Here is a 25,610-nt window from a genome sequence, read left to right as displayed (position 1 = left end):
CAACCAGCGGAGAGTTTCCCCCCACAATTCCCATTGACCCCATTTTGCCAGGACTCTTTGATGCCAAACTTGGTCAAATGCTGCCTTGATGTCAAGGGCAGTCACTCTCATCTCTAGAGTTCAGCTCTTTGGTCCAGGTTTGAACCAAGGCTGTAATGAGGTCAGGAGCTGAGTGACCTGGTGGAGCCCAATGTGAGCATCAGTGAGCAGGTTACTGATAAGCAAGTGCCGCTTGATAGCACTATTGATGATCTTTTCCATCACTTTACTGATGACCAAGAGTAGACTGATGGGGCGATAATTGGCCAGGTTGGATTTATCCTGCTTTTTGTGTACAGGAGATATCTAGGCAATTTTCCACATTGCTGGGTGGATGCCAGTGTGGCAGCTGTACTGGAAAAGCTTGGCTAGGGACACGGCAAGTTCTGAAACAAATGTCTTCAGTACTATTGCTGGAATGTTGTCAGGGTCCATAACCTTTGCATTGTACAGTACCTTCAGCTATCTCTATGTCACGTGCAGTGAATCAAATTGGCTGAATACTGGCATCTGTGATGCTGGGAACCTCTGGGGGAGGCCGAGATGGATCATCCACTTGGCACTTCTGGTTGAAGTTTGTTGCAAATGCTTCTGCCTTACCTTTTTCACTGTTGTGCTGGGCTCCCCCACCATTGAAGGTGGAGATATTTATGGAGCCTCCTCCTCCAGTGAGTTGTTCAATTGACCACCAGCATTCACGACTGGATGTGGCAAGGCTGCAGAAATTAGACCTGATCCGTTGGTTGTGGGACACAAGTAGTCTTGTATTGTAGCTTCATCAGGTTGACACCTCAGTTTTAGCTATTATGGTGCTGCTCCTGGCTTGGCCTCCTGCACTCTTTATTGAATCAGGGTTGATTCCCTGGCTTGGTGGTAATGGCAGAGCGGGACATATGCCAGGCCATGAGGTTATAGATTGTTGAGTACAATTCTACTGATGGCCCACAGTGTCTCATGGTTGCCCAGTCTTGAGTTGCTAGCTCTGTTCGAAATCTATCCCATTTCGCACGGCGGTAGTACCACACAAGACGATGGAGGGTATACTCAAATGTGAAGATGGGACTTTGTCTCCACAAGGCCTGTGCTGTGGTCACTCCTACCAACACTGTCATGGCCAGATGTACATGTGGCAGGCAGATTGGTGACGATAAGGTCAAGTATGTTTTTCCCTCACCACCTGCTGCGGACCCAGTCTAGCAGCTATGTCCTTTATGACTCAGCCAGCTCGGTCTGTAGTGGTGCTACAAAGCCACTTGGTGATGGACAATGTAGTCCCCCACTCAGAGTACATTCTGCACCTTTGCACCCTCAGTGTTTCCTCCAAGTGGTATCCAACATGGAGGAGTACTGATTCATTAGCTGGAGGAAGGGGGGGGGGTGGGGGTCATCAACAGGAGGTTTCCATGTTTGACCTGATGTCATGATGGTGGTCTGTCCGGTTTCATTCCTTTTAGAGTTTGAGTATCTTGCAAGGTCATTTCAGAGGGCAGTTAAGAGTCAACCATATTGACCTGGGTCTGGAGTCACATTTAGGTAAGGACAGCAGTGAACCAGGTGGGTTTGTACGACAATCATTTCATGGTCATCAGACTTTTAACTCCAGGTTTTTATTGAATTCAAATTTCACCATATGCCATGGTGGGATTTGAACCCGGGTCCCCAGAGCATTGGCCCTGCATCACTGGATTACCAGTCCATGATACTGCCACTACGCCACCACCTCTCCTGTATATAATACCTCTATGCCATGAAAGTAGGCACAAAATAAGTCAAATACTTGGTGCATGTGGCGAGATACCTGAGGAACATTCCCAATCCGGACCCACAGTTTATAGCGTGAGCTGCACAAGCTCCAAACTCTTCTCCATTTACTTCTTCCCGGCAGCATTGACTCTGCGAACACAGCATGGCTCCGCAGAACATGCAGAGGGCTAGATTCTTCGTCTCATCATCAGAAGATCTGGAGCACCTGTTAGAGAAATTGTGGAAATCTACTCAAAGTTCTGGCACTGTATATGTCATACACACTGCACCATCCTCGCCCTGCTATTGAATATCATGCTTCCATTGGCAGGAGAGTTGGTAACCAGAGGAAATTAAATTAAGAATTGGTGCTGGAGACAAATGAAGATGAGGAAAATTTTTTGCACCTCAAGCTGTTGAGATCTGGAGTGTATTACCTGAAAAGCTGGTGGAAGGAGAATGACAACTTTCAAACAGAATTGGATAACTGGAGTGCGACCTCAGAGTGCTAGTAGTTTGGCGAGTTGAGGGAATTTTAAATCTCTTTCTAAAACTCTAATAATGTTTGTAGTTAACACTTAACTGAAAGTAGTATTTAAATTCTAAATCTCATCAAGAGGCCTAAGCAGGGAGATAGAAGCTATCCACTGGGAAGCAGTTATAGTTAGTTAATTAAGGAAACTAGCTTGAACTGGTTTTTCTACGCCTGGGGCTCAGCTAGTTTCTTTAGTTTCAAAACATATAAATACAGTCATCTCAGTGCGACCTCAACGGAGTGCTGGGATTCTGGTAAGTTGGGGGAATTCGGCGAGGAGGGGGAGGAGGTGCTCCTTTGCTTTTTCTAACTTTTTCACCTCTGTCGGAATAGGTTCTTACTCTACTGCAGGAGAAGCTAGCTGTTTGGTGAGTATTTGATAAGTGGCTGAGGTCTATTCTATTCTAAGATTTAAAAATAATTCATGAAGTTGTGGTAAGGTTACTAAAAGACACAAGGAAAATAAGTAATTGAATAAAATAATTAAGTAGATAATTAAAACACATTAAGGATGGCAGGACAGGTGATGGGTTAAGGCTGCAACATGTGGGAGCTCCTGGATGCCAGTGTGATCTAGGGCAAACACGTCTGCAGTAAGTGTTTGCAACTCGAACAGCATCAGCTCAGGGTCATTGAGCTGGAGACCGAGCTACAGACACTGTGACACATCAGGGAGGGGGTAAGTTACCTGGTTGTTTTGTATCGGGAGGCGGTCACAGCCCTTAGGATAGGGTCTTCTGATTTGGAAAGTGGTCAGTATCAGGAGGGTGTGACTGCAGCTAAAGGGACCCAGAGAGCAGGAGTACAGGAACCTCAGCCTTTGCAATTATCTAACAGGTCTGAAGTTCTTTCAGCTTGTTTGGATGAGAGTGGAGGCTGCAGGGTGAATGAGGTGACTGACCATGGCACCATGATACAGGAAGCCAATCAAGTGGTGGGACGGAGGGGGGAGAAACAAAAAAGAATGTAGTGGTAGAAGGGGGCAGTATAGTGAAGAGGATTGACACAGTTCTCTGCAGCAAAGAGTGAGAGTCCAGAAGACTGTGTTGCCTGCCGGTGCCAGGGTTCGGGTCATCTGCTCAGGGCTGGAGAGGAACTTAGCAGGACGGGGAGGATCCAGTTGTCATGGTCCATGTAGGTACCAACAACAGACAAGATGAAAGAGAAGCTTCTGCATATTCAGTCTGAGGAGCTAGGCACCAAATTAAGCAGAGCCTCTGAATAATCTTTGGATTATTACCTGAGCCACATATAAATTGGCATAGGGCAAATAAGATTAGTGTGGGAGAAGTGGGTTCCGGTTCATGGGGCACTGGCACCAGTACTGAGGAAAGCAGAGGCTGTACCGTTGGGACGGACTACACCTGAACTGTGCTGGGGCTGGTCTTCAAGCAAGCCGCATAACTAGGCAAGTAGAGGGAATTCTAGACTAAAAAGTGGGCGCAAGGGATCATATTTGGGAAGATGTGGTAAATCAAAGAGACAAGGCAAGAGCGAAAGGTATTAATATGGGAAATAATAAACAAAACATGACAGGAATGGATAGAGTGTACAAATCTAAGAGTAAATCAACAGGTAAGGCTAGAAGTTACAAAAATAATAGAAAGTCACAACCAAAGACTCTGTGTCTGAATGCACATAGCATTCGAAACAAAAGGTGAACTGAGAGTGCACAAAGAAATAAATAAGTACGATTTGATAGCCATTACAGTGACATGGCTGCAGGGTGACATAGGTTGCGACCTCAATATTGAAAGGTGCATGACAAGGGGATAGGAAAAGGTGGGGCCGTGGCTCAGTTAATGATGATATTACCACAATTGGATGACCTAAGTTCAGAAAACCAGGACGTAGAAGCAGTTTGGTTAGAGATGAGAAATAATAAAGGTAAGAAGTCACTTGTGGGACTGGTGAACAGGCCCCCTAAAATTAACTGTATGGTAGGGCAAAGAATAGAGGAAGAGATAATGGGAGCTTGTCAGAAAGCTACGGCAATAACACAGGGGATTTTAATCTACATATAGACTGGAAAAATCAAATAGGCAAAGGTATCCTAGATGACAAATTCATAGAATGTTTTTGGGATAATTTCTTAGAACAGCACTTTCTGGAGTCAACCAGAGAACAGGCTATACTAGACCTGGTATTGAGCAACGAGATAGGATTAACTGATAACCTCATAATGAAGGTGGCCGTTTGTAGCAGCAATCATAATATTGTTGAATTTTATATTCAATTTGAGGGAGGGAAGAGTGGATCCAAGACTAGTATTTTAAACTTAAGAGCAATTGAGGGCATGAATGCAGAGCTACTAAAGTGAACTGGCAAATGAGGTTAAGGGATAGGTCAATAGAAATACAGTGACAAACAATTAAGGGGATATTTCAGAATACACAAAATAGATACATTCCAACAAGAGAAAAATTCCAAGGGGAGGACCCTCCATTTGCGGTTAACTAAAAAAGTTAAAGATATTATCAAACTGAAAAGAAAAAGCATGTAATTGCACAAAAATGGGTGGCAGGTCAGAAGATTGGACAGAATATAAAAAAAATCAATCTTTTAGTCATTCTTTGCTAAGGAGGGAAAAATCAGTGTGAGAGAAAGCTACCTAGAAATATAAAAACAGTGAGAGTTTCTATTCATACTTAAAATCATTAACTATGTGAGCGTTGGTCCTATAGAAAGTGAGGAGGATATCAGTAACATCCCACAAATAGCTTTAAGTTAGGAAATAGGAGGGAGGGAGGAACTCAACAATTTATAATCAACAGGGAAGTGGTACTGAGCAAATTGTTGGAGCTGCGGGCTGATGGACTTCACCATAGGGTCTTTAAAGAAATGGCTAGGAAGATAGTTGATGGGTTGGTTTGAATTTTCCAAAATTCCCTAGATTTGGGGAAAGTTCCAGTAGATTGGAAAATAGTGAATGTACCTCCTCTATTCAAAGAGGAAGACAGAAAGCAGGAAACTATAGGCCAGTTGGCTTAAAATCTGGTTTAGAAACTATTAGGAAATTATATCAGGGCACTTGGGAAAAATTAAAGGTAATCAGGCAAAGTCAATATGGTTTTGAGAGAGGGAAATCATGTTTAATTAATCTATTGGAGTTCTTTGTGGACAAAGGGCAACTGGTGCATGTGCTGTATTTAGATTTCCAGAAAGCATTTGATAAGGCGTCACCTCAAAGGTTATTGCAAAAAATAAAAGCTCTTGGTGTAGGGGATAACATATAGGCATGAATAGAAAATTGGCGACCCAACAGGAAACAATAGGCATAAATGGGTCATTTTCTGGTTGGCAAGATGTAACAAGCGTGTGCCACATGGAACGGTGTCGGGACTTTTTACAATTTATATAAATGACTGGATGAAGGGACCGAAGGTATGGTTGCTAAATTTGCTGATGATACAAAGACGGATAGGAAAGTAAGTTGTGAAGAGGACATGAGGAGGCTATAAAGGGATATAGATAGGTTAAGTGAGTGGGCAAAGATCTGGCAAATGGAGTATAATGTGGGAAAATGTGAAACTGTCCATTTTGGCCAGAATAATAAAAAAGCATGTTATCTAAATGGTGAGAGATTGCAGAGCTCTGAGATGCAGAGGGATCTGGGTGTCTTAGTGCAGGAATTGCAAAAAGCTAATAAGCAGGTACAGCAAGTAATTAGGAAAGCTAATAAATTATCATTTATTGCGAGGGGAACTGATTACAGAAGTAGGGAGATTATGCTTCAGTTATACAGGGCATTGGTGAGACATCTTGAGTAGTGTACAGTATTTGTCCCCTTATCTAACAAAGGACATAAATGCACTGGAAGCAGTTCAGAGAAGGTTAATTAGATGGGCTGGTTGCCTTGTGAAAAAAAGTTGGACAGGCTAGGCTTGTAACCACTTGAGTTTAGAAGAGTAAGAAGCGACTTGACTGCAACCTTTAAGATCCTGAGGGGTCTTGACATGGTGGATGTGGAAAGGATGTTTCCCCATGTGGGAGAATTTATAACTAGGGGTCACTATTTAAAAATAAAGGGTTGTCCATTTAAGACAGAGATGAGAAGAATTATTTTCTCTCAGAGGGTCGTGGGTCTTTGTAATTTTCTTCCCCAAAAGGCCTTGAAAGCAGGATCTTTAAATATTTTTAAGGCAGAGGTAGATAGATTCTTGATAAGCAAGGGAATACAAGGTTATTGGGAGTAGGCAGGAATGTGGAGTTGAGGTTACAATCAGATCAGCCATGATCTTACTGAATGGCAGAGCAGGCTCAAGGGGCCTATTCCTGCTGCTAGCCGGTATGTTTGTCTAAATAACTGAAAGGAAAATATGCAAAGCTATGTGGAAAGAGCAAGGGAATGTAACTAATTGATAGATGCTCTTTCAAAGAGCCAGCACAAGCATGATAGGTTGAATGATCGTTTTCTGTACTAAATTAATGTGATTACTTAATAAGATCATATCAAAACAATTACCTGATCACTTGCAGCTACAATCCAGCAATGACAAGCATCAGTGCTTAATCTACAACTCCTGAACCTGATACCCAATTTACTCTGCGACCTTCTGCATTAATGGTTGTAGAATGGTCATGTTTGTCTGTTTGCACTTCTGGCCACAGACATCACCTGATGTCAGGGCAAGGTGCATGCAGGCCAATGACATGGAAACGAGAACTCAAACCTGCCCACAGTCAGAATGGAATCACTGTGATCTGTGGTGATTACTAGCAGAGCTCTAGCCCTTGTCTTAGGAAACAAAGCTGTTTTTTGATGTTAGGTGGTTTGCATCCAGAGACACCTGCTCGTTTATATTACAGCACAGACTCTGGATGAAGAGCTGTAATACAGATGTGAGGTGAAAGCAATTAATGGCATCTAACAGTTTCTGAATGCTAGCTCCAAAGAGCTTGCCAGGTGACTTCAATGTCAATTTTTAAAATACATTTTCAACCTTAGGATGTGGGCCTTTCTATAATCTGTTCTGCTTTTTGCAATCCTAATTCTAACAAAAAAGTGTACAAAATAGTAACATTGAGAAGAGATGTTGATGAATGGACTCACTTATACTGGCAACTCTGATTCAGTATACAACTGTAGTCTTCTGGAAGTTCCATTAATTGATTTCTTTCCCTTGGATACCTTTTAAGAAAGAAGTTACTGTCAAGCAGCATCACCATTAAAGGAAGGATATCATTTTAAACATACATAACACAGCCTCATTCAGAAGCCTATACTGCTGCCATCATTCATCCATCAAAGAGGAGGCAAGACACCAAACGAGGCCACACTCTACTTTCTCACTGGCTCCTGTAAATTACACAATATAGGTGGATAGAGCTCAAGCACCAGACTACCACGATGGTAGCTGATTCTGAATAATTTGAGCAGAAACTTAATTCATACTCTTCCTTCACTATTTCCATCTTAAATAATTTTAAGAAAAAATATATCGAATCTGATATCATTCTGTAGAGATGAACAGAAACTGGTTCTCTGTACTCATAGGAATATGAGAATTTAACTTTTTAAATGCAATCAAATGACATGCAAATCATAATGTGTCATTAACTCAACATTAAAAATGCATTTATGTATTACATATCCATAAAATGATTACATAAAAACAGTTCGGATCTGTTTATAGTATTCACACATACAACTGCTCTCTGCAATTCACTTCCCTTTCACTCCCATCCCAATTTAGCTATCACTGGCTTCCCCTTGCTGAGTGAAGTACAAAGCTGCTCCAAGGTAACGTAACTGCTATTGCATTTGCACAAAAAGCCCCAAAGGGAATAACTGCTTATCTCAAAGCCAGCAGGCAAGGTGTCTCATTAATTTTGTCCTCGTGTTCTTACTTACTGAGTCTTATGAAGGTCTAACCTTTCACCCTTATCATTCTGCACAAAGGTGAAACAACAAACTGGGTAAAGCGTAAAATAGGTGCACTACACTCCTTATATCCTGCTAAACTTTAAAATTCTCAACCTCTTGTTCAAACCTCTTCATGGCCTTGTTTCTCCCTACTTCTGTAACCTCCTCCAGCTCTATGACTCTGAGATCTTTACTCTTCCCCTATTCTGGATAATTTTAATCCCTAATTTCCTTCACTTCACATTGGTGGCCCTGCCTTCAGCTGTCTAGGTCCCAAACTCTGGAATTCTTTAAATTGCTTCACCTTTTCTTCCTTCTTTCAGTCACTCCTTAAAACATACTTCTTTGACCAAGTTTATGGTGATATGTCCCAGTATCCCTTAATGTGGCTTGGTGCCAATTTCTGTCTGATAATGTTCCTTGGGACTTTTCATTATGTCAAAGGTGCTATTTAAACGAAAATTGCTGCTGCTATCTTCTAATCTGATTACTCATTCCTGACAAAGAAATTCAAAGATAAAAGAAAAACACTGAACAGAACAATTTTCCAAATTCTGGAAACTTATAGCAGGTTTTTGTGTGAGACCTTTTACCAGTGCTATGCTTTTGCAGCATTTTCTGACCTTGTTTTAGATAATGACAGATTCAATGAGCAATCAATAAAGGAAAGGGTTGAGAGAGAGAAAGATGAATGTGACCAGATAAGAGGGGAAGCATAAAGAACTCAGATGCAAGTCTCACTAACCGGACTGTTGTTCGCTTTCCCTTAAGAAAGCTTTGCACTGAAGAATCAGAACACCACCTGCAATAAAGCAGAAGAATTTTAATCAAACAAGCCTTCAGGTAGGCAGTTTTCAGATTTAAAACCTATAACAGATCAAACTGATGGCAAAAACTATAGTGATAAAGCTCTAATATGTGCTGGCAGGTATGTGTAATCAATAAAATGAGAAGACTTGGGTGCCTGAAAAAAATGGATCAATTAATATTAACTTCAAAGATCAAGGAGAACATGTTTGCACTAATTATAAGACCACAATATTTCGGTTTATTCACAGTAGTAGTACTGTAAATTAATCCATAGGATCATACTAAATCAATGACCTTCCTTCCATCATGTCAGAAGTGGGGATGTTCGCTGATGACTGCACAATGTTCAGCACCATTTGCGACTCGTCAGATACTGAAGCAGTCCGTGCCCAAATGCAGCAAGACCTGGACAATATCTAGGTTTGGGCTGACAAATGGCAAGTAACATTCACGCCACACAAGTGGTGGGCGATGACTATCTGCAACAAGAGGGAATCTAACCATCGCCCCATGACGTTCAATGTCATTACCATCACTGAATCCCCCACTATCAACATCCTGGGGGTTACCATTGACCAGAAACCGAACTAGCTATATAAATACTGTGGCTACAAGAGCAGGTCAGAGGCTAGGAATCTTGTGACAGGTAACTCACTTCCTGACTCCCAAAGCCTGTCCACCATCTACAAGGCACAAGTCAGGAGTGTGATGGAATACTCTCCACTTGCCTACATGAGTGCAGCTCCCACAACGCTTAAGAAGCTTGACACTATCCAGGACAAAGCAGACCACTTGATTGGCACCACATCCACAAACATTCACTCCCTCCACCATCGACACACAAACAGCAGTGTGTACCATCTACAAGATGCACTGAAGGAATTCACCAAGGCTCCTTAGACAGCACCTCCCAAACCCACAACTACTACCATCTAGAACGACATGGGCAGCAGATAGATGGGAACACCACCACCTGGAAGTTCCCCTCCAAGTCACTCACTTGGAAATATATCGCCGTACCTTCACTGTCGCTGAGTCAAAATTCTGGAACTCCCTCCCTAACAGCACTGTGGCTGTACCTACACCACATGGACTGCAGCGATTCAAGAAGGCAGCTCACCACCACCTTCTCAAGGGCAATCAGGGATGGGCAATAAATGTTGGCCCAGCCAGTGAAGCCCACATCTCGTGAATGAATTAAAAAACTGTACAATAATCAGATTTAATACTATTTTGACACAAAATTAAACAAGTTCTGGCCTACAGGTACATGCATTACAATTACTTGAAATCCCACCTTGCAAGATTTGCAGATCATAAAAACTTACATAAAGGTTCATTTTATTAATCTCCAGGACCATTCATGCAGCTGATAGTCACTACTTGCTCTGCTTTTTCTGCTCCATGTGACCACCCTAAGCTCATTCCACAATGTCACTATGACTGCTGCCTCAGCTCCCACTTCAATCTCATCTCTTACTCAAAATAAACTTCTTGCCCCCTCAATCACTCCTCACTGAGGTCCAGAGCACTCAATAATCCTCGCTGGCTACATGACTTACTTTCACAACACTTCAGTCAGTTCGGTCGAAGGGTCATGAGGACTCGAAACTTCAACTCTTTTCTTCTCCGCCGATGCTGCCAGACCTGCTGAGTTTTTCCAGGTAATTCTGTTTTTTTTCACAACACTTGTCTGCTCTGTTGTTTCCCCATCAGCATGAATTGAATTGGCATATTAGAGGTGTTCAATAACACATGTTGAGACAACAGGCTGGTTGCTCCCATGTTACTGAGCCCCCAGTCTTAACAATGCTACTATATGGTGGTAATTGGAAACCAAGGTACCTCCCTAAGGCACCACATGGTGCCAATTTGGAGCAGTATGAGCAAAACCCTGCCCACTCAGCTGCAAAAGGTATATAACGGGGCGGGGAGGGGATTGGGTGGCAGAGAAAGAGGGGTCATGGATAAACTGGCTGACGGGTTATAAGGCTTTCAATTGATGAAGAAGACCTTATAGTCTTTATAGTGGCAGGAAGCTGGATGAAGACTGGCTCTATTTTTTTTAAATGCATTAAAAAAGTTTATTTTTAACAGTGCAGCTCTAAATTTGTGAACTAGATTTTGCCTGCATCATCATTATGAGAGATGATCAGAAAACTCTGCTCCAGTCATTCACATCCTTGTTCAGTGGGGGAAGAAAAACTTTGCTTTAAATTGCATCTATTCATCCTCTCTTCGGATTATTTTTAATGTCCTAAAATTACTTAGACACTAGTACTTACCTTTGCAGCAAAAGGGACACTGTATCCTTGTGCTCTTGGAAAAGCTTGAAAAGGTTTGTAGGCAATGCCAGGTAATAACATAAGGCTTCAAACTGCCCTTCTGAGGAATCTAGGAACAAAGGGAAGATTCTAATGATGCACAAACCCAGTGCTTCTACATTAAAAATGTTAAAGCTTTGTTTAGGAGTTATTGGAACTCCTGGATAGAGAAACTGGATGGAGATTTTAACCAGTTTTATTTAACAAATGTTTGGCACAGCCTTGTTAAAAACAAGCCTAAAGCTACTTTTATATTAACACCATTTTAATTCTAACTCCAGGCAATTAGGTTGCTAAACATAGCTCCTTTATCCCAGCAGCAGATTTAGCAGTCCAGCCGTGGGATAATACAACTAGATTTTAACAACAGGAATGCCGGGAAATGATTTGCTGACCCTGGTATCCTTGAAACTGAATTAAAGCTGTGTTCATATAAAAAGCAATTAAAATAATGTACAAATTTTACAGGAATGTATCCCCAAGAACTGCTAATGCACTATTGCCACATCAATCACGTGTTTTACAAACATCACAATCAACAGTCATAACCTTTCATGATGGTGAATTTATTTATTCTGATTATTCAATCTCCTCAGCTTCATAATTACAATGATGCCTCCTGCCTTACTGTTGCTGCACACCCTCAACTCCCCAAGCACTGTCCTCTTTGACAGGGCGCCTCATTAGTGGCTGCTCGTTTGGACATTAAGCTGCTGTTCTCTGCAACTTTATGCTCAGTTTGCTCCACATGCCACCATAACAATCTTTCCCTTTGACCAGGCCTTTTGGCCCCATCCTAACCCCCTCCCTTTAATTTAGAAACTCCAACATTGAAACATGTCAGTTTTAAACATTCTAAATCCCAAAGCTTTTCTCTAATTACTGTCAGGAAGTTATAACAATGTTATTGGAATTTATTGTAAAACAGTAGTATCTGTGTCTTTATATGTGTGCGTGTGTTACTTAATTGGATTAAAGGCAGCTGGTCTGATGTATTAGAAGATGAACTAGATTTGAAATGTTAAGTAGGTAAACATGGAGGAAGTTCACAATGCAAGGTGTAAAAGGACATTTGCATTTTTAAATAATCTAGACTTGATTGTTTTCAGAGGAGCGGTGAAATGTATCACCTCGCCAGGTGAAGTTCAGAAACAGAGTGTTTATTTTCCCCAAAGATTACTGGTAGCATTAGTACTATGAGATATTTTTATGATCAGGGATGTAAAGTCGAAAGACATAGTGAAACAATGGGAATTTGCATTCAAAGGGGAAAATATGTTTAAAGGAGAGAAGGCTGTGTGTAAAGGGAGGCATTTTAAGATCTAACGAGTGTAAAAAGCCTTCAGCACCTGCACCTGAAACTGCTGTCTACAATGAACTGAAGTTAAGGAGACTCACTTTGAATTGGATTGTTCGGGGTGTCATGTTTCTTTGCCTGGGTCTTTTAAAATCCATGTTTTACTCTTGCCTTAACAAAAGTGGAACTGGGGGTTAGATTAACTAGGGGATTTAGAAGTTATTATTGTGGTAATTTGTAGACATACATATGCACTTAAAATCATTTCTCTTATTAATAAAAGTTTAATCTAGTTTTGTTCAAACTTATAAGGCTCAGTGGTCTTATACTATGGAATTCAAAGCCCACATCTCGAAACATAGAAATTGCAAAAATAAGTTGTGGCAGTTGTCTCAAGTTTCCCTCTGGGATTTGAACAACTCAGCATTTACCATTGGCTGTGCCATAACATTGCTTTATTCCCCTTTTCTTCAAGCACCCACCCTTAAACGTTCACATGGTCTTTGCCTCAAACACCTACTTCAGTGGTGCATTCCACAGCCTCACAACTCTGAGTGAAGGTTTCTCCTGCTTCATGTTCTAAATCCCTTGCATTTAATTTTCAAATGTTCCCTTGCTCTTAGCACTCAACCATTGGAAATTGTCTTATTCCAATATCTTCTGTCCTATTACTTCACTCTGTAACCCCAGATTTTTAAGTCTTTATTTAAGCCCAGTATATCATTAGGTTTTTGTAAGGCTTTATGATTTCCACTGCTGCTTTACACAAACCTGAACCCCTAAATATCTTCCTCCAAAATATGATTACCAAACTCTGGGAAAAAAAATCTACCACCTCATTTATTAACACTGAATTTTATTTGCCACAATGTTGCCCATTTCACCGACTCATCAATATCCTCTTGCAGCTTCCACTGCCCTGCAGTTACTGTACCTCCTATTCTCAGTATCCCATTGTTCAGTCCTCCTTAATGTGAAGTGACATGTGTTATCTTTCTGCAAGAGCAGCACTACAGAAATACAAGTATTTTTGTTCCTAATTCTTCTTTGCAATTTAGATGTAGAAAATAGATGCTGTGGTGTGAGCTCAAATTTGTACTTCTACCTTGGGGTGCAACTGAAACTCAAAGGTGCTTGATTACGAATGTACTGAAATCTAATAATCAAGATGTGAAATCAAAACAGTAATATGCTGAAAATGTATACAAGTCATTCAGTATTGAAAAGAGAATGGAGTTTAATGGAGGGGTGCACTTGAACATTAAGCATAGTCTCCTGGATGCTGACTGATCTGTGCTGCAACTCCACCTCCTCTAATTCCAGCCTCTTGTGCAGCCCTGATTTTCTTTGCTCCACCTTTGGCTGCCATGCCTTCAGCTGCCTAGGCTCTAAATTCTGGAATTTATCCCTAAATCTCTCTGCCTCTCTATTCTCCTTTAAGACACTCTTAAAATCTACTGCTGTGATCACGCTTTTGGTCAGTTGTCCTAATATATCCTTGTGGGGCTGTGTCAAATTTTGTTCGATAATACTTCTGTGAAGCACCTAGGGGGGGTTTTACTATATTAAAGATGCTTCTATAAATGCAAGTTATTGCTTACTACTCCAATTTCAAATGCCCAGCTTTCCTGGTTTTGCTTTGCTATTTCAGAATGAAACAAAGCCCAACATTCCACCCACCTAAAGCCATATGCCTAAACTAGAACGGTAATTGCTCCTCTTCACTTACCTTTTGAGAGCTCCTCGGGAGGGGGCACTCCTAGCAAGTAGTTGAAGAACAAGGCAGAACAACGAAGGAATGGAGTGATGCCACACTTCACACAATTCCACAGGTACCAGCCATGGGGCTTACATTCTAAAGATCTGTTAACAATTGCAACTCATTTCAACAATGCATTTGACTTGCAGAAGACAAAACCCTTGCTTTGCAGAATTAAGACACGCAACACAAATTGCAATTAAGAACAAAACAGATTATAGTAACCCACAATAGGATAATTAATTGCTGGAAAACAAACACTACCGTTGGATTCTCTTAAATAAAATGAAAACAAAAGACAAAATTTATTTTATTGTAAGTATATTTGAAACTTAACACTGCAATTGTAATCCCACAAGGATCAAGTAGCAATGTAAGCAAATTGCAAGACTTAAGGAGAGTCCTTTGAATAGCCAACAACTTCAGATTAAGTGCACAGAAAACTTGCATAAAGGAGGGAAGGAAGAAAATAATGATTATCAGAACACTAGATGAAGCCCTGCTTGACAGCAAAATAATTTTACCTTTCCCATGTGTGCCACCATTTTTTGCCTGATTTTGCAAAGAACTTTCTGCTACAATATTTGCTGGTCTAAACTTCAGGGAGACAAGCAGTTCCCAAGCCTCTACCAATGTGAAAAAGCATGTGCAGCATCAAGCTAGGGTGCTTGCCCTAAATTTTCTAATTCTCCACATTGGGAAACACCCAATATCCATTCAGCATTTCAGCTGATGGAATGATGAAATTTGGAGCTACATGTGTGGCAATATGATGATGGAAACAAGGAGATTTTGAACTGGAAATGCATCAATATGATGGAAAGGAGGAGATCGGGAGCAAGGACGTGGCTTATGTTAGAATGGAATAAGATCAATGAAACTTAGTGGACAGGAGGCAATTTAGCTAATCCATGTGCACTGGTTCTTCAAAAGCATCCAATTGGTTCCATGCCCCACACCCTCAGGCACTATCCCTCTCTTCTTGAAACCTGTTGTCACCACCTTCTCTTCAAAAAGCCAGCTCTTGACCCCACCGTCCTTGCAAATTATGGTCCAATCTCCAACCTCCCTTTCTTCTCCAAAGTCCTTAAATATGTTGTCCCTTCCCAAATTTGTGCCCATCTTTCCTGGAACTCCAGGTTTCAATCCCTCCAATCAGGTTTCTGCACTGCCACAGTATCGAAATGGCTCTACTCAAAGTCACAAATGGCATCCTATGTGACTGTGACAAAGCAAACTTTACCTCCTTTCCTTCTTAACCCACATCTAGCTTTTGACATGGTTGACACAACCATCCTCCTCCAATGCCTCTTCAGCACGGTCCAGCAGGATGGGACTTCTCTCATCTGATTCTGTTTTTATCCATCAATTAGAAGTCAGAGAATCATTTGCATTAGATCCTCTTCCTGCTCAACCACTGTTATTTCCCAAGGGTCTATCCTTGCCTACCACCCCCCATTTCTTATCTACATGCTGCCCCAAGACAACAGCATCTGAAGGCACAGCATTAGTTTTCACACATACACTGATAACACCCAGCTCTATCTCACCACCGCCTCTCTCAACTCTTCCACTGTTGCTAAATTATCAGACAGGTTATCCAACTTCCAGTACTGGATAAGCAGAAATTTTCTCCAATTTAATATTGGGAAGACTGAGGCATTGCTTTCGGTCCATATCCCAAACTCCATTCCCTATCTACCAATTCTATCCCTCTCCTTGACAGAAGTTTGCGCACAACCTTGGTGTCATATTTGATCTAAAGGTGAGCTCCTGATCTCATATGTGTGCCATCACTAAGATCACCATTTCCACCTCTGTAACACTGCTTGACTCAGCTCAGCCTCATTCATGCCTTTGTTACCTCTCGACTCGTCTCTTCCAATGCACTCCTGGCTGGTTTCTCAAATTCCACCCTCTAAAATTTGAGGTCATCCAAAACTCTGCTGCCTGTGCCTTAACTCGCAGCAATTCCATTCCTTTGTGCTTGCTGGCCTAATTGATTCCTGGTCAAGAAACATTTTAATTTTAACATTCTCACCTTTGTTTTCAAATCCCTTCATGGCCTCATCCCTACCTCTATATTCCCCTCCAGCCCCACAACCCTCCAAGACGCCTGTATTCCTCTTATTCTGGCCTCTTGCTCATCCCCAATTTTAATTGCTCCACCATTGGTGGCTGTGCCTTCAGTTGCCTAAGCCCTAAGCTCTATAATACCTTCCCTACATCACTCTGCCTCACTTTCCACCTTTAAGACACTCCTCAAAACCTGCTTCTTTGACCAGCTTTTGGTCAGCTGACCTTATATCTCCTTATGTGCCTCGTGTCATATAAGTTGTTGTTATCCCTTTAAAAAATTTTAAAAAGTTTATCCACTCCTTTTTAAAAATCATAGTATTATGGATTATTACATCATTGATTTGTGTTAGGGGATTCCATTTGCTAATGGGCAATCTTAGTGAAACATGAAGAAAGCTGATGGAATGGCCAAGATTGGGAATTAGATGAGTGAGAAGCAGCCTACTACACTGTATCATGTTCCACATTTATTGGGGCAAAAAAAAGTATACTGACTGGTCACAATTTCACTGACCCTGTATATGATGATTACAACTCCTGGGTCATTGCAGTGGAGGCCGCATATGCAGTGATGAGGATTTAGCAATTAGGTAGGCTGCTAAATGAGCCTAGTTTGCAATACTACAGGAACTAGGAAATCACATTATTGCAAGCATCTTTATCTATATACCTGCTTGTGTATTCCCGAAGAATTACATACAGCTCTGTTGCTGATTGGGTCTCCTCACTTTCCTCTCCATCCTGCTCCATAGGGCAGTCTGTTCAGGAATAACGCAGTATTACATTAAACAATGACACTTTGAATTATAACTCCCTGTGCATTATTAGTTAACACATCATTTCTTTTAGTTTAGAAAGGAAACTAAAATAAAATACAACATAGAGCAAAACAAAGGAAAGCTCATGTGCAAGTTTATATTGCGTACATGGCCTCTCAAATTCAGCTTTAAGTACAGGCAGCCTATCTAATATCTTCTGCTCATCAATGTTACACCCTTCAAATGTCTGAACTATCTCCTCTTTCACCATGACCTATGCAGCATCATCTTCCTTGGTAAAGGCAAATGTAAAGTATTCATTTAAACTCAACTCATAACTCAGTCCCTAATCGACCTCACTCCTCCTATTACCACTCTTTTACTATTTGTACGCCCATAGAAGACTTTTGGATTCCCTTTTATATAAGTTACCAATCTCTTTTCATACTCTCTTTGTTTCTCTTATTTGCTTTTTCAATTTCCCTCTGAACCGTGTATAGTCAGTCTGGTTCTCAGTTGTATTATTCACCTGACATTTGTCATGAGCACCCCTTTCTGTTCCATCTTAATTGTTATATCTTATGTTATCTGAGGCTCTGGATTTTTTTGTCCTACCTTTCCCCCTTGTGAGAATATACCTTGACTATGTCTAGAACACTCTTCTTTAAAGGTAGCCCATTGTTCAGTTGCAGTTTTGCCTGCCAACTTTTGATTACAATTTATCTGGGTCAGATCCATTCTTACCCCACTGAAGTTGGCTTTCTCCCAGTTAATTATTCTTACTCTGGGTTGTTATTTGTCCTTTTCCATAGCCAGCCTAAACCTTATGATACAATGATCACTGTCCCCCAAATGTTCCCCGACTGACACTTGATCCACTGAACCCATCTCATTCCCAAGAACCAGGTCTAGCAGCGCTTCTTTTCGCTGGAGTGGAAACATACTTCTGTAGAAAATTGTCCTGAACACACTGTAGGAACTCTTGCCCCTCTCTGCCCTTTACACTATTATTATCCCAGTGTATATTCGGATAATTGAAATCCCCCATTATAACTACTCCATAATTCTTGCACCTCTCTAATTTCCTTGCAAAACTCGTTGGTGGACTATAGACTATACCAAGCAATGTAACTGTACCTTTTTTGTTCCTCAGTTCTAATCAAATAAATTCTGTCCTTGACTCCTCTGGGACATCCTCTCTCTCCAGCACTGCAATGTTCTACTTAATCAATACTGCTATCTCTCCTCCTTTCCATCCTATCTTTCCAGAACACCTTACATTCAGGAATTTTTAACATCCAGTCCTGCCTAGGCAATTTTCCACAGTTTTGGGTAGATGCCAGTGTTGTAGCTGGAACAGATTGGCTAGAGGTGAGGCAAGTTCTGGAGCACAGGTTTTCAGTGCTATTGCCAGCATGTTGTCAGAGCCCATTGCCTTTTTGGTATCAAGTGTATTTAACCGTCTTGTGTTATCACATGGAGCAAATCAAATTGGCTCAAGATTGGCATCTGTGACGCTGGGGGCCTCAGGAGGAAGCCGAGATGGATAATCCACTCAGCACTTTGGCTGAAGATGGCTGCAAATGCACCAGCCTTGTCTTTTGCACTGATGTGCTGGGCTCCACAATAATTGAGGATGAGAATATTTATGAACCTTTTTTCCTCCAGTGAGTTGCTTAACTGTCCACCACCATTCATGACTGGATCTGGCAGGACTGCAGAGCTTAGATCGGATCCATTGATTGTGGGATCACTTAACTCTGCCTATCACCCTCTGCTTTCACTGTTTAACATGCAAGCAGTCCTGTGTGTTGTAGCTTCACCAGGTTGACACCTCATTTTTTGGAATGCCTGGCATGCCCTCCTGCACTCTTCATTGAGCCAGGGTTGATCCCTTGGCTTGATGGTAATGGTAGGGTGAGGGAAATGCCAGGCCATGAGGTTACATATTGTGGTTGAATACAATTCTGCTATTGCTGATGGTCCATAGTGCCTCATGGATGCCCAGTTTTGAGCTGCAAGATCTGTTCTGAATCTATTCCATTTAGCACGGTGGTGGTGCCATGCAACATGATGGAGGGTATGCTCAGTTTGAAGATGGGACTTTGTCTTCATAAGGACTGTGTGGTGGTCACTCATACCTATATAGTCATGGCCAGAAGCATCTGCAACAAGTAGACTGGGGAAGACAAGGTCGAGTAGACTTTTCCCTCTTGTTGGTTCACTCACCATATGCTGCAGGCCCAATCTAGTGGTTATGTCCTTCAGAATTCAGTCAGCTTGGTCTGTAGTGGTGCGCATAGTGGCAATGTCACTGGACTAGTCATCCAGAGGCCCAGGTTAATTCCCTGAGGCCGTGTTCAAATCCCACCATGGCAACTGATGGAATTTAAATTCCGTTAGTTAATTTTTAAAAATCTGGAACTAAAAGCTCTTGATGATGGACATTGAAGTCCCCACCCACAGTACATTCTACCCCCTTGCCACCCTCGGTGCTTCGTCCAAGTGGTGTTCAACATGGAGGAGTATTGATTCATCAGCTGAGGAAGGATCAGGTGATGCTCAATAGGAGTTTTCTTTGCCCATGTTTAACCTGAAGCCATTCGGCTTCATTGGATCTGGAATCAATGTTGAAGACTTCCAGGCAACTCCCCCCTGAATGTATACCACTGTGCCACTGCCTCTGCTGGGTCAGTCCAGCCAGTGGGACCGGGCATACGCAGGGATGTTGTGGTGGCGCCTGGGACATTGGGTGTAAGCTATGACTCTGTGAACATGATGACGTCAGGCTGTTGCTTGACCAGTCTGTGGGAAAGCTCTTCCAATTTTGGCACAAGCCCCCAGAGGGCTTTGCAGAGCCGACAGGGCTGGAAATGCCGCTGTCATTTCCAATGCTCAAGTTGATGCCAGGTGAACTGCCTGGTTTTATTCCTCTTTCACTTTTCTGCAGCAATTTGGTACAACTGAGTGGCTTGCGAGGCCATTCCAGAGGGCATTTAAGAGTCAAACACATTGCTGTGGGTCTGGAGTCACATCTAAGCCAGACCAGGTAAGGAAGGCAGACTTTCTCCCCTGAAGGACATTAATGATGGGCTTTCACAACAATCGGTGATAGCTTCATGGTCACCATTACCAGGACTTGCTTTTAGTTCCAGATTTTAAAAAATTAACTAACGGAATTTAAATTCCAACAGTTGCCATGGTGGGATTTGAACACGGCCTCAGGGAATTAACCTGGGCCTTGGGCCTCTGGATGACTAGTCCAGTGACACTGCCACTATGCTATTGTCTCCCTGAATCTAATGTCTTTACCATTTCTTTATTTCCCACTATAATTTCTCCTGTCTCAGCCTTGAAGGGACCCACATTTATTTTTGCTCCTTTTTTTTCATACTTCCAATTTATTTTCATATTTTTTGCTGGTTTACTCTCATATTTTATTTTTTTGATCAATCAATTTCATGGGCATCTTTTGCTGATTTTTAAAACCCTCCCAGTCCTCAGAGTTACTAGTCATTTTGGTAACATTGTAAGCCTATACTTTTAATCCAATATTATCATTAACTTCTCTAGTTAGCAATGGTTTTACCACTTTTCCAGTGGAGTTATATTCCTCAAAGGAATACATGTTTGCTCAGAACCTTCTGAGAATGTTGTGTTCTTTCAACCCTGGCTTCTTGTGAACACCACCACCTTCAACCCCACTCCTTTCACCCCACCAATGACGGCCATGCCTTCAGATGTCTAGGCCCTAAGCTCTGGAATTCCCTCCCTAAACTTCTCCATCTCTCAATGTCTCCCTTTTTAAAGACATTGTTTAAAACTTCTGCTCACCTGTTCTACTACACCTTCTTTGACTTGGTGTCAATTTTTGTCAGATTCCGGACCTGTGACATACTTTGGGATATTTTACTGCATTAAATGGTACAGTAAAAATGCAAGTTGTTGTTTTCTTGTACAATCAAACATTGTTTTTGTTGTTTTTGGGGTCGAAAATCTGCTATGATGCAACTTAACAGGATTCTGAAATATTCGAACAGTAGAGTAAACATACTTACGTGCAAGTTTTAAATGTACAAGGCACGTCAAGTATTAGGCACTAAAATTAAAAAGTGGGTTAGTGTTGATTGTGTGCTATTCTAGAATTGCTGACTTAGAGAAATACACCGAGGAACAAGCTGAATAGGTTTGCACTAGCATTCGCCAGTTGTTAATACTGCATACATAAAAAACAGGCATGTACTTTGTGTCTCAAACAGCTACCAGGTGTGTCAGGTCAACAAATGTGACAGGACTTATTTTAGAGTTTTTCAAAATGCTACATGCTCAAATATAACACTAGTTAAGTTACTTTCCCCAGTCTGTAGACTAGCCACCAAGCAACAATGTATATTTGTTTTTTGGTGGTGCCAGGTGGGAAAGGAAAGTTGGCCTTGACCCTTCACTTCAAACGCTGTATGGGATCTCTTACAATAACTTGGCAAAGTAGATGAGCAAAGAAAATTCCAATACTGTCCACGACTACAACACTAACTGTTAATCAAATAACCATAAACTCTTGTTTTGTTCCTGGAATCCAATGGTACAATTATCAAGACTTTTCTTTTCATTGGGCACCAAACACATGGCACTTATAAAAATTAAAGTGCTTCAAAATATGAATGTTAATGTTTGCTACTGTACTCAGAACAGACCAGCTGAGACCTGGAAAATATCAGACATTGCCCAGCTTCAACTTTTATTCTTAGGAAGCAAACTGAGAGACAACTGTGAAAAGGTTCACAGGAAATTAGATTTCAGCTTTTCCTCAAATGCTCCTTAAACTCAACTTACTATTTCTTGGAAGTCAGAGGAACTCTTTCATTGCATCGTGCTGCACAGAAGGCCATTCGGCCCATCTTTCCTGTGCCAGTTGCTCTTTCTCTATAGTCCTGCAACATTTTGTATTGGCAAGGGGGATAGAAACCAGAGAACTAGAAAAAATATGGCACAGAAAGAGGCCAATCAGCCCATGTCTGCACCAGTCAAAAAGAGAAAAAAGAAACTAGCCGCTCATTTTTAAACCCACTTTCCAGCACCTGGTCCGTAGCCTTGCAAGGTACCTTTTAAATGAGTTGAGCGTTTCAACCCCAACCACCAATTTAGGCAGTGAATTCCAAACACCTACCACCCTCTGGGTGTAAAAGGTTTTCCTCATGTCTCCTCTAATCCTTCCACCTATCACCTTAAATGTACGGCCCCTGGTAATTCCCAATCATGCCTCTCACATTTAAGTCCAAATCATTAATTTATACAACAAACAGCAAGGGCCCCAACTCTCAACCCCGTGGAACGCCACTGGAAAACGCTTTCCATTCGCAAAAACATCTATCCACCATTACCCTTTGTTGCCTGTCGCTAAGTCAATTTTGGATCCAACTCTTCACTTTCCCCTGTATTCCATGGGATCTCACTTTTCTGACCAGTCTATCATGTGGGATCTTGTCAAATGCCTTACTAAAATCCATGTAGACAACATCCACTGCATTACCCTCATCAATTCTCCTTGTTACTAACTTAATCAAATTTTATGAAGAAATAAGACACGATCTTCCCCTAACAAAACCAATCTGACTATCCCTGATCAATCCCTTTCTAAGTGACAGTTTCTATCCCTCAGAATGCCACAATGGTCACAGACCACTTAATCCGCTGGTACCTCACCTGTATCCAAGTGAGACTTGGGAAATAATCGTCAGAACATCCACTGTTTCATCCCTGACTTCCTTTAACAACCTGGGATACAATCCGTCTGGCCCTGGTGATTTACACACATTCAAAGATCCAGTCCCTCAGTACTTCCTCTCTCATTCTGCTTATTGTCTCTAAATTTCACACTCCTCTTCCTTAACTAAAATTTTTGCATCATTCCTCTCCTTAGTGAAGACAGAGGCAAAGTACTCATCGAGAACCCTGCCCACAGCTTCAGCATCAAAACACAAGTTACCATGTACATCTCTGATAGACCCTACCCTTTCCTTACTTATACTCTTGCACTGGTAAAACATCTTTGGGTTCTCTTTGATTTTATTTGTCAATATTTTTTCTTATCTGCACTTTGCTTTCCTCAATTCCTTTTTTACTTCACCCCTGTAATTTCTATACTCCTTTAGGCTTTCTTCAGTATTAACCTTTTTGTGACTTTCATAAGCTTTCTTTTCTGCTTCATCTTACCCTGTATGCTTCTGGATAATCGGGGACTCTAGGTTTGGCAGTACCACCCTTTTTTTGTGGGGAATGTCTACACTGTGCCTGTAGAATCTCGCTTTTGAATACCGCCCACATTTGACACAGTTTTCCTTTCTAATAGCTGCATCCAGTCCACTTTCACCAGTACAGCTTTGTAAAATTTGTCTTCCCCAATTTAGAACTTTTAATCCTGTTTTATCTATGTCCTTTTCCATAATGATGCTAAATCTAACTGCATTTGGTCACCATCTCCAAAATGGTCCCTCACTGCTATTTCATCCATTTGCCCAGCTTCATTTCTTAAGACTAAATCTAGAATTGTGCCCCCTCTTCTTGGGCTTGTTATGTGCTGGCTGAAAAAGCTCTCTTGAATACAGTTGAAGAATGTTGTGCCCTCTGTGCCCTTCACACTGCTCATATTCTAGTTGATATTAGGGTACTTGCAGTCTTCAACTATTACTGCCCAATTGTTCTTTCACTCAGAAATTTGCCTATATATTTGCTCTTCCAACTCCCTTCCATTATTTCGGGCTCTACAGTACAATCCTAACAATGTGGCTGCCCCTTTTTTCTTTCTAAACTCAATCCATATGGCCTCATTTGCTGCTTCATTTAGCATTTCTTTCCCCCTCGCTGCCGTGTCACCGTTGGCCCCCCTTCACTGCCGTGTCACCGTTGGCCCCCCTTCACTGCCGTGTCACCGTTGGCCCCCCCTCACTGCCGTGTCAGCGTTGGCCCCCCTTCACTGCCGTGTCAGCGTTGGCCCCCCTTCACTGCCGTGTCAGCGTTGGCCCCCCTTCACTGCCGTGTCACCGTTGGCCCCCCTTCACTGCCGTGTCACCGTTGGCCCCCCTTCACTGCCGTGTCACCGTTGGCCCCCCTTCACTGCCGTGTCACCATTGCCCCCCTCACTGCCGTGTCACCGTTGCCTCCTTCACTGCCGTGTCACCGTTACCCCCATCACTGCCGTGTCAGCGTTGGCCCCCCTTCACTGCCGTGTCAGCGTTGCCCCCATCACTGCCGTGTCAGCGTTGGCCCCCCTTCACTGCCGTGTCACCGTTGGCCCCCCTTCACTGCCGTGTCACCGTTGGCCCCCCTTCACTGCCGTGTCACCGTTGGCCCCCCTTCACTGCCGTGTCACCATTGCCCCCCTCACTGCCGTGTCACCGTTGCCTCCTTCACTGCCGTGTCACCGTTACCCCCATCACTGCCGTGTCAGCGTTGGCCCCCCTTCACTGCCGTGTCAGCGTTGCCCCCATCACTGCCATGTCACCGTTTCCCTCCTCACTACTGTGTCACCGTTGCCTCCCTCAGTGCCGTGTCACTGTTGCCCCCCTTCACTGCCGTGTCACAGTTGCCCCCCACTCACTGCCATGTCACCATTGCCCCCCCCTCACTGCTGTGTCATCGTTTCCCTCCTCACTGCCTTATCACCGTGGCCTCCCCTCACTGCTGTGTCACCATTGGCCCCACTCACGGTCGTGTAATTGTTAGATGTAAACGATGAAGAGTATAGATGTAGAGGTGATTCTTTAATATAATACTTCCAATTTTGTGACTGCAAAAAAAGTATAGTATATTTCATTGCTACCAGTCTTATAGTGCTCACCTGTTGTTGAGGTAAAAAGTATCTGTACAATGTGCGCCATGGTAATCAGGTGGAAGAGGTAGAGGTTGTTGAACGCACAGCTGATGTCTGAGGGTTGTAGTTCCACAGTCTCTTCCCAGTACAATGAAGGAAATGCTAGGACTAGGCTTACCTGAAAAACAAATTAGATGCAACAATACTGAAGAATTAAACAGCAATTCAACCTGCAAAAGGCAAACTCATCATCAATCACACAAATCAGTGTGGCAAATGCAATTTACAACTGGACTTCAGCCACCTACATCTTTAAAGAAATTCATATGTCTTTGTGGCCAGGTTTTTGCGAGCGGAGGAGAAAGGGAGGCTCATAGATGCAACAATGCACCCACCTATTCAATGAGAATTATCTGACGTCCTTTCATGGGCCTACTGCATGTGTTCCTAAATGAATTAGGTCAAAGGTTAGTTGGTAGAAAGGGCAAGTCTTCAGACTGGGGAAAATTAATTCATTTATTACTTATAATGCTTGAATAATCAACACAGCTTTCCTCTTCCACACTTGAGATGAAAGACTGACCTTTGTT

General features: G+C 42.2%; 1 protein-coding gene across 4 annotated transcripts in view; it reads right to left on the bottom strand.

The window, feature by feature from the left end:
* ubr1 (ubiquitin protein ligase E3 component n-recognin 1) overlaps positions 1-25,610 on the bottom strand; it is a 197,207-nt gene that overhangs the window by 11,253 nt on the left and 160,344 nt on the right. For 3 of the 4 annotated variants that reach the window (XM_041214122.1, XM_041214124.1, XM_041214125.1), the window contains 7 exons: positions 25,048-25,198; positions 17,123-17,210; positions 14,344-14,477; positions 11,279-11,387; positions 8,929-8,985; positions 7,371-7,448; positions 1,838-2,008 (listed from right to left, as the gene is read on the bottom strand). In XM_041214122.1, coding sequence (XP_041070056.1) covers positions 1,838-2,008; positions 7,371-7,448; positions 8,929-8,985; positions 11,279-11,387; positions 14,344-14,477; positions 17,123-17,210; positions 25,048-25,198 — 788 coding nt within the window. Of the gene's footprint in view, positions 1-1,837; positions 2,009-7,370; positions 7,449-8,928; positions 8,986-11,278; positions 11,388-14,343; positions 14,478-17,122; positions 17,211-21,269; positions 21,310-25,047; positions 25,199-25,610 lie in introns of those variants that run through there. The other variant, XM_041214126.1, reaches the window with a different exon arrangement.

Source organism: Carcharodon carcharias, chromosome 20 (genome assembly GCF_017639515.1).
Source record: "Carcharodon carcharias isolate sCarCar2 chromosome 20, sCarCar2.pri, whole genome shotgun sequence".
Taxonomy (NCBI): domain Eukaryota; kingdom Metazoa; phylum Chordata; class Chondrichthyes; order Lamniformes; family Lamnidae; genus Carcharodon; species Carcharodon carcharias.
Note: the sequence above shows the minus strand (reverse complement) of the source record. Positions and strands in the feature narration are given on the sequence as shown.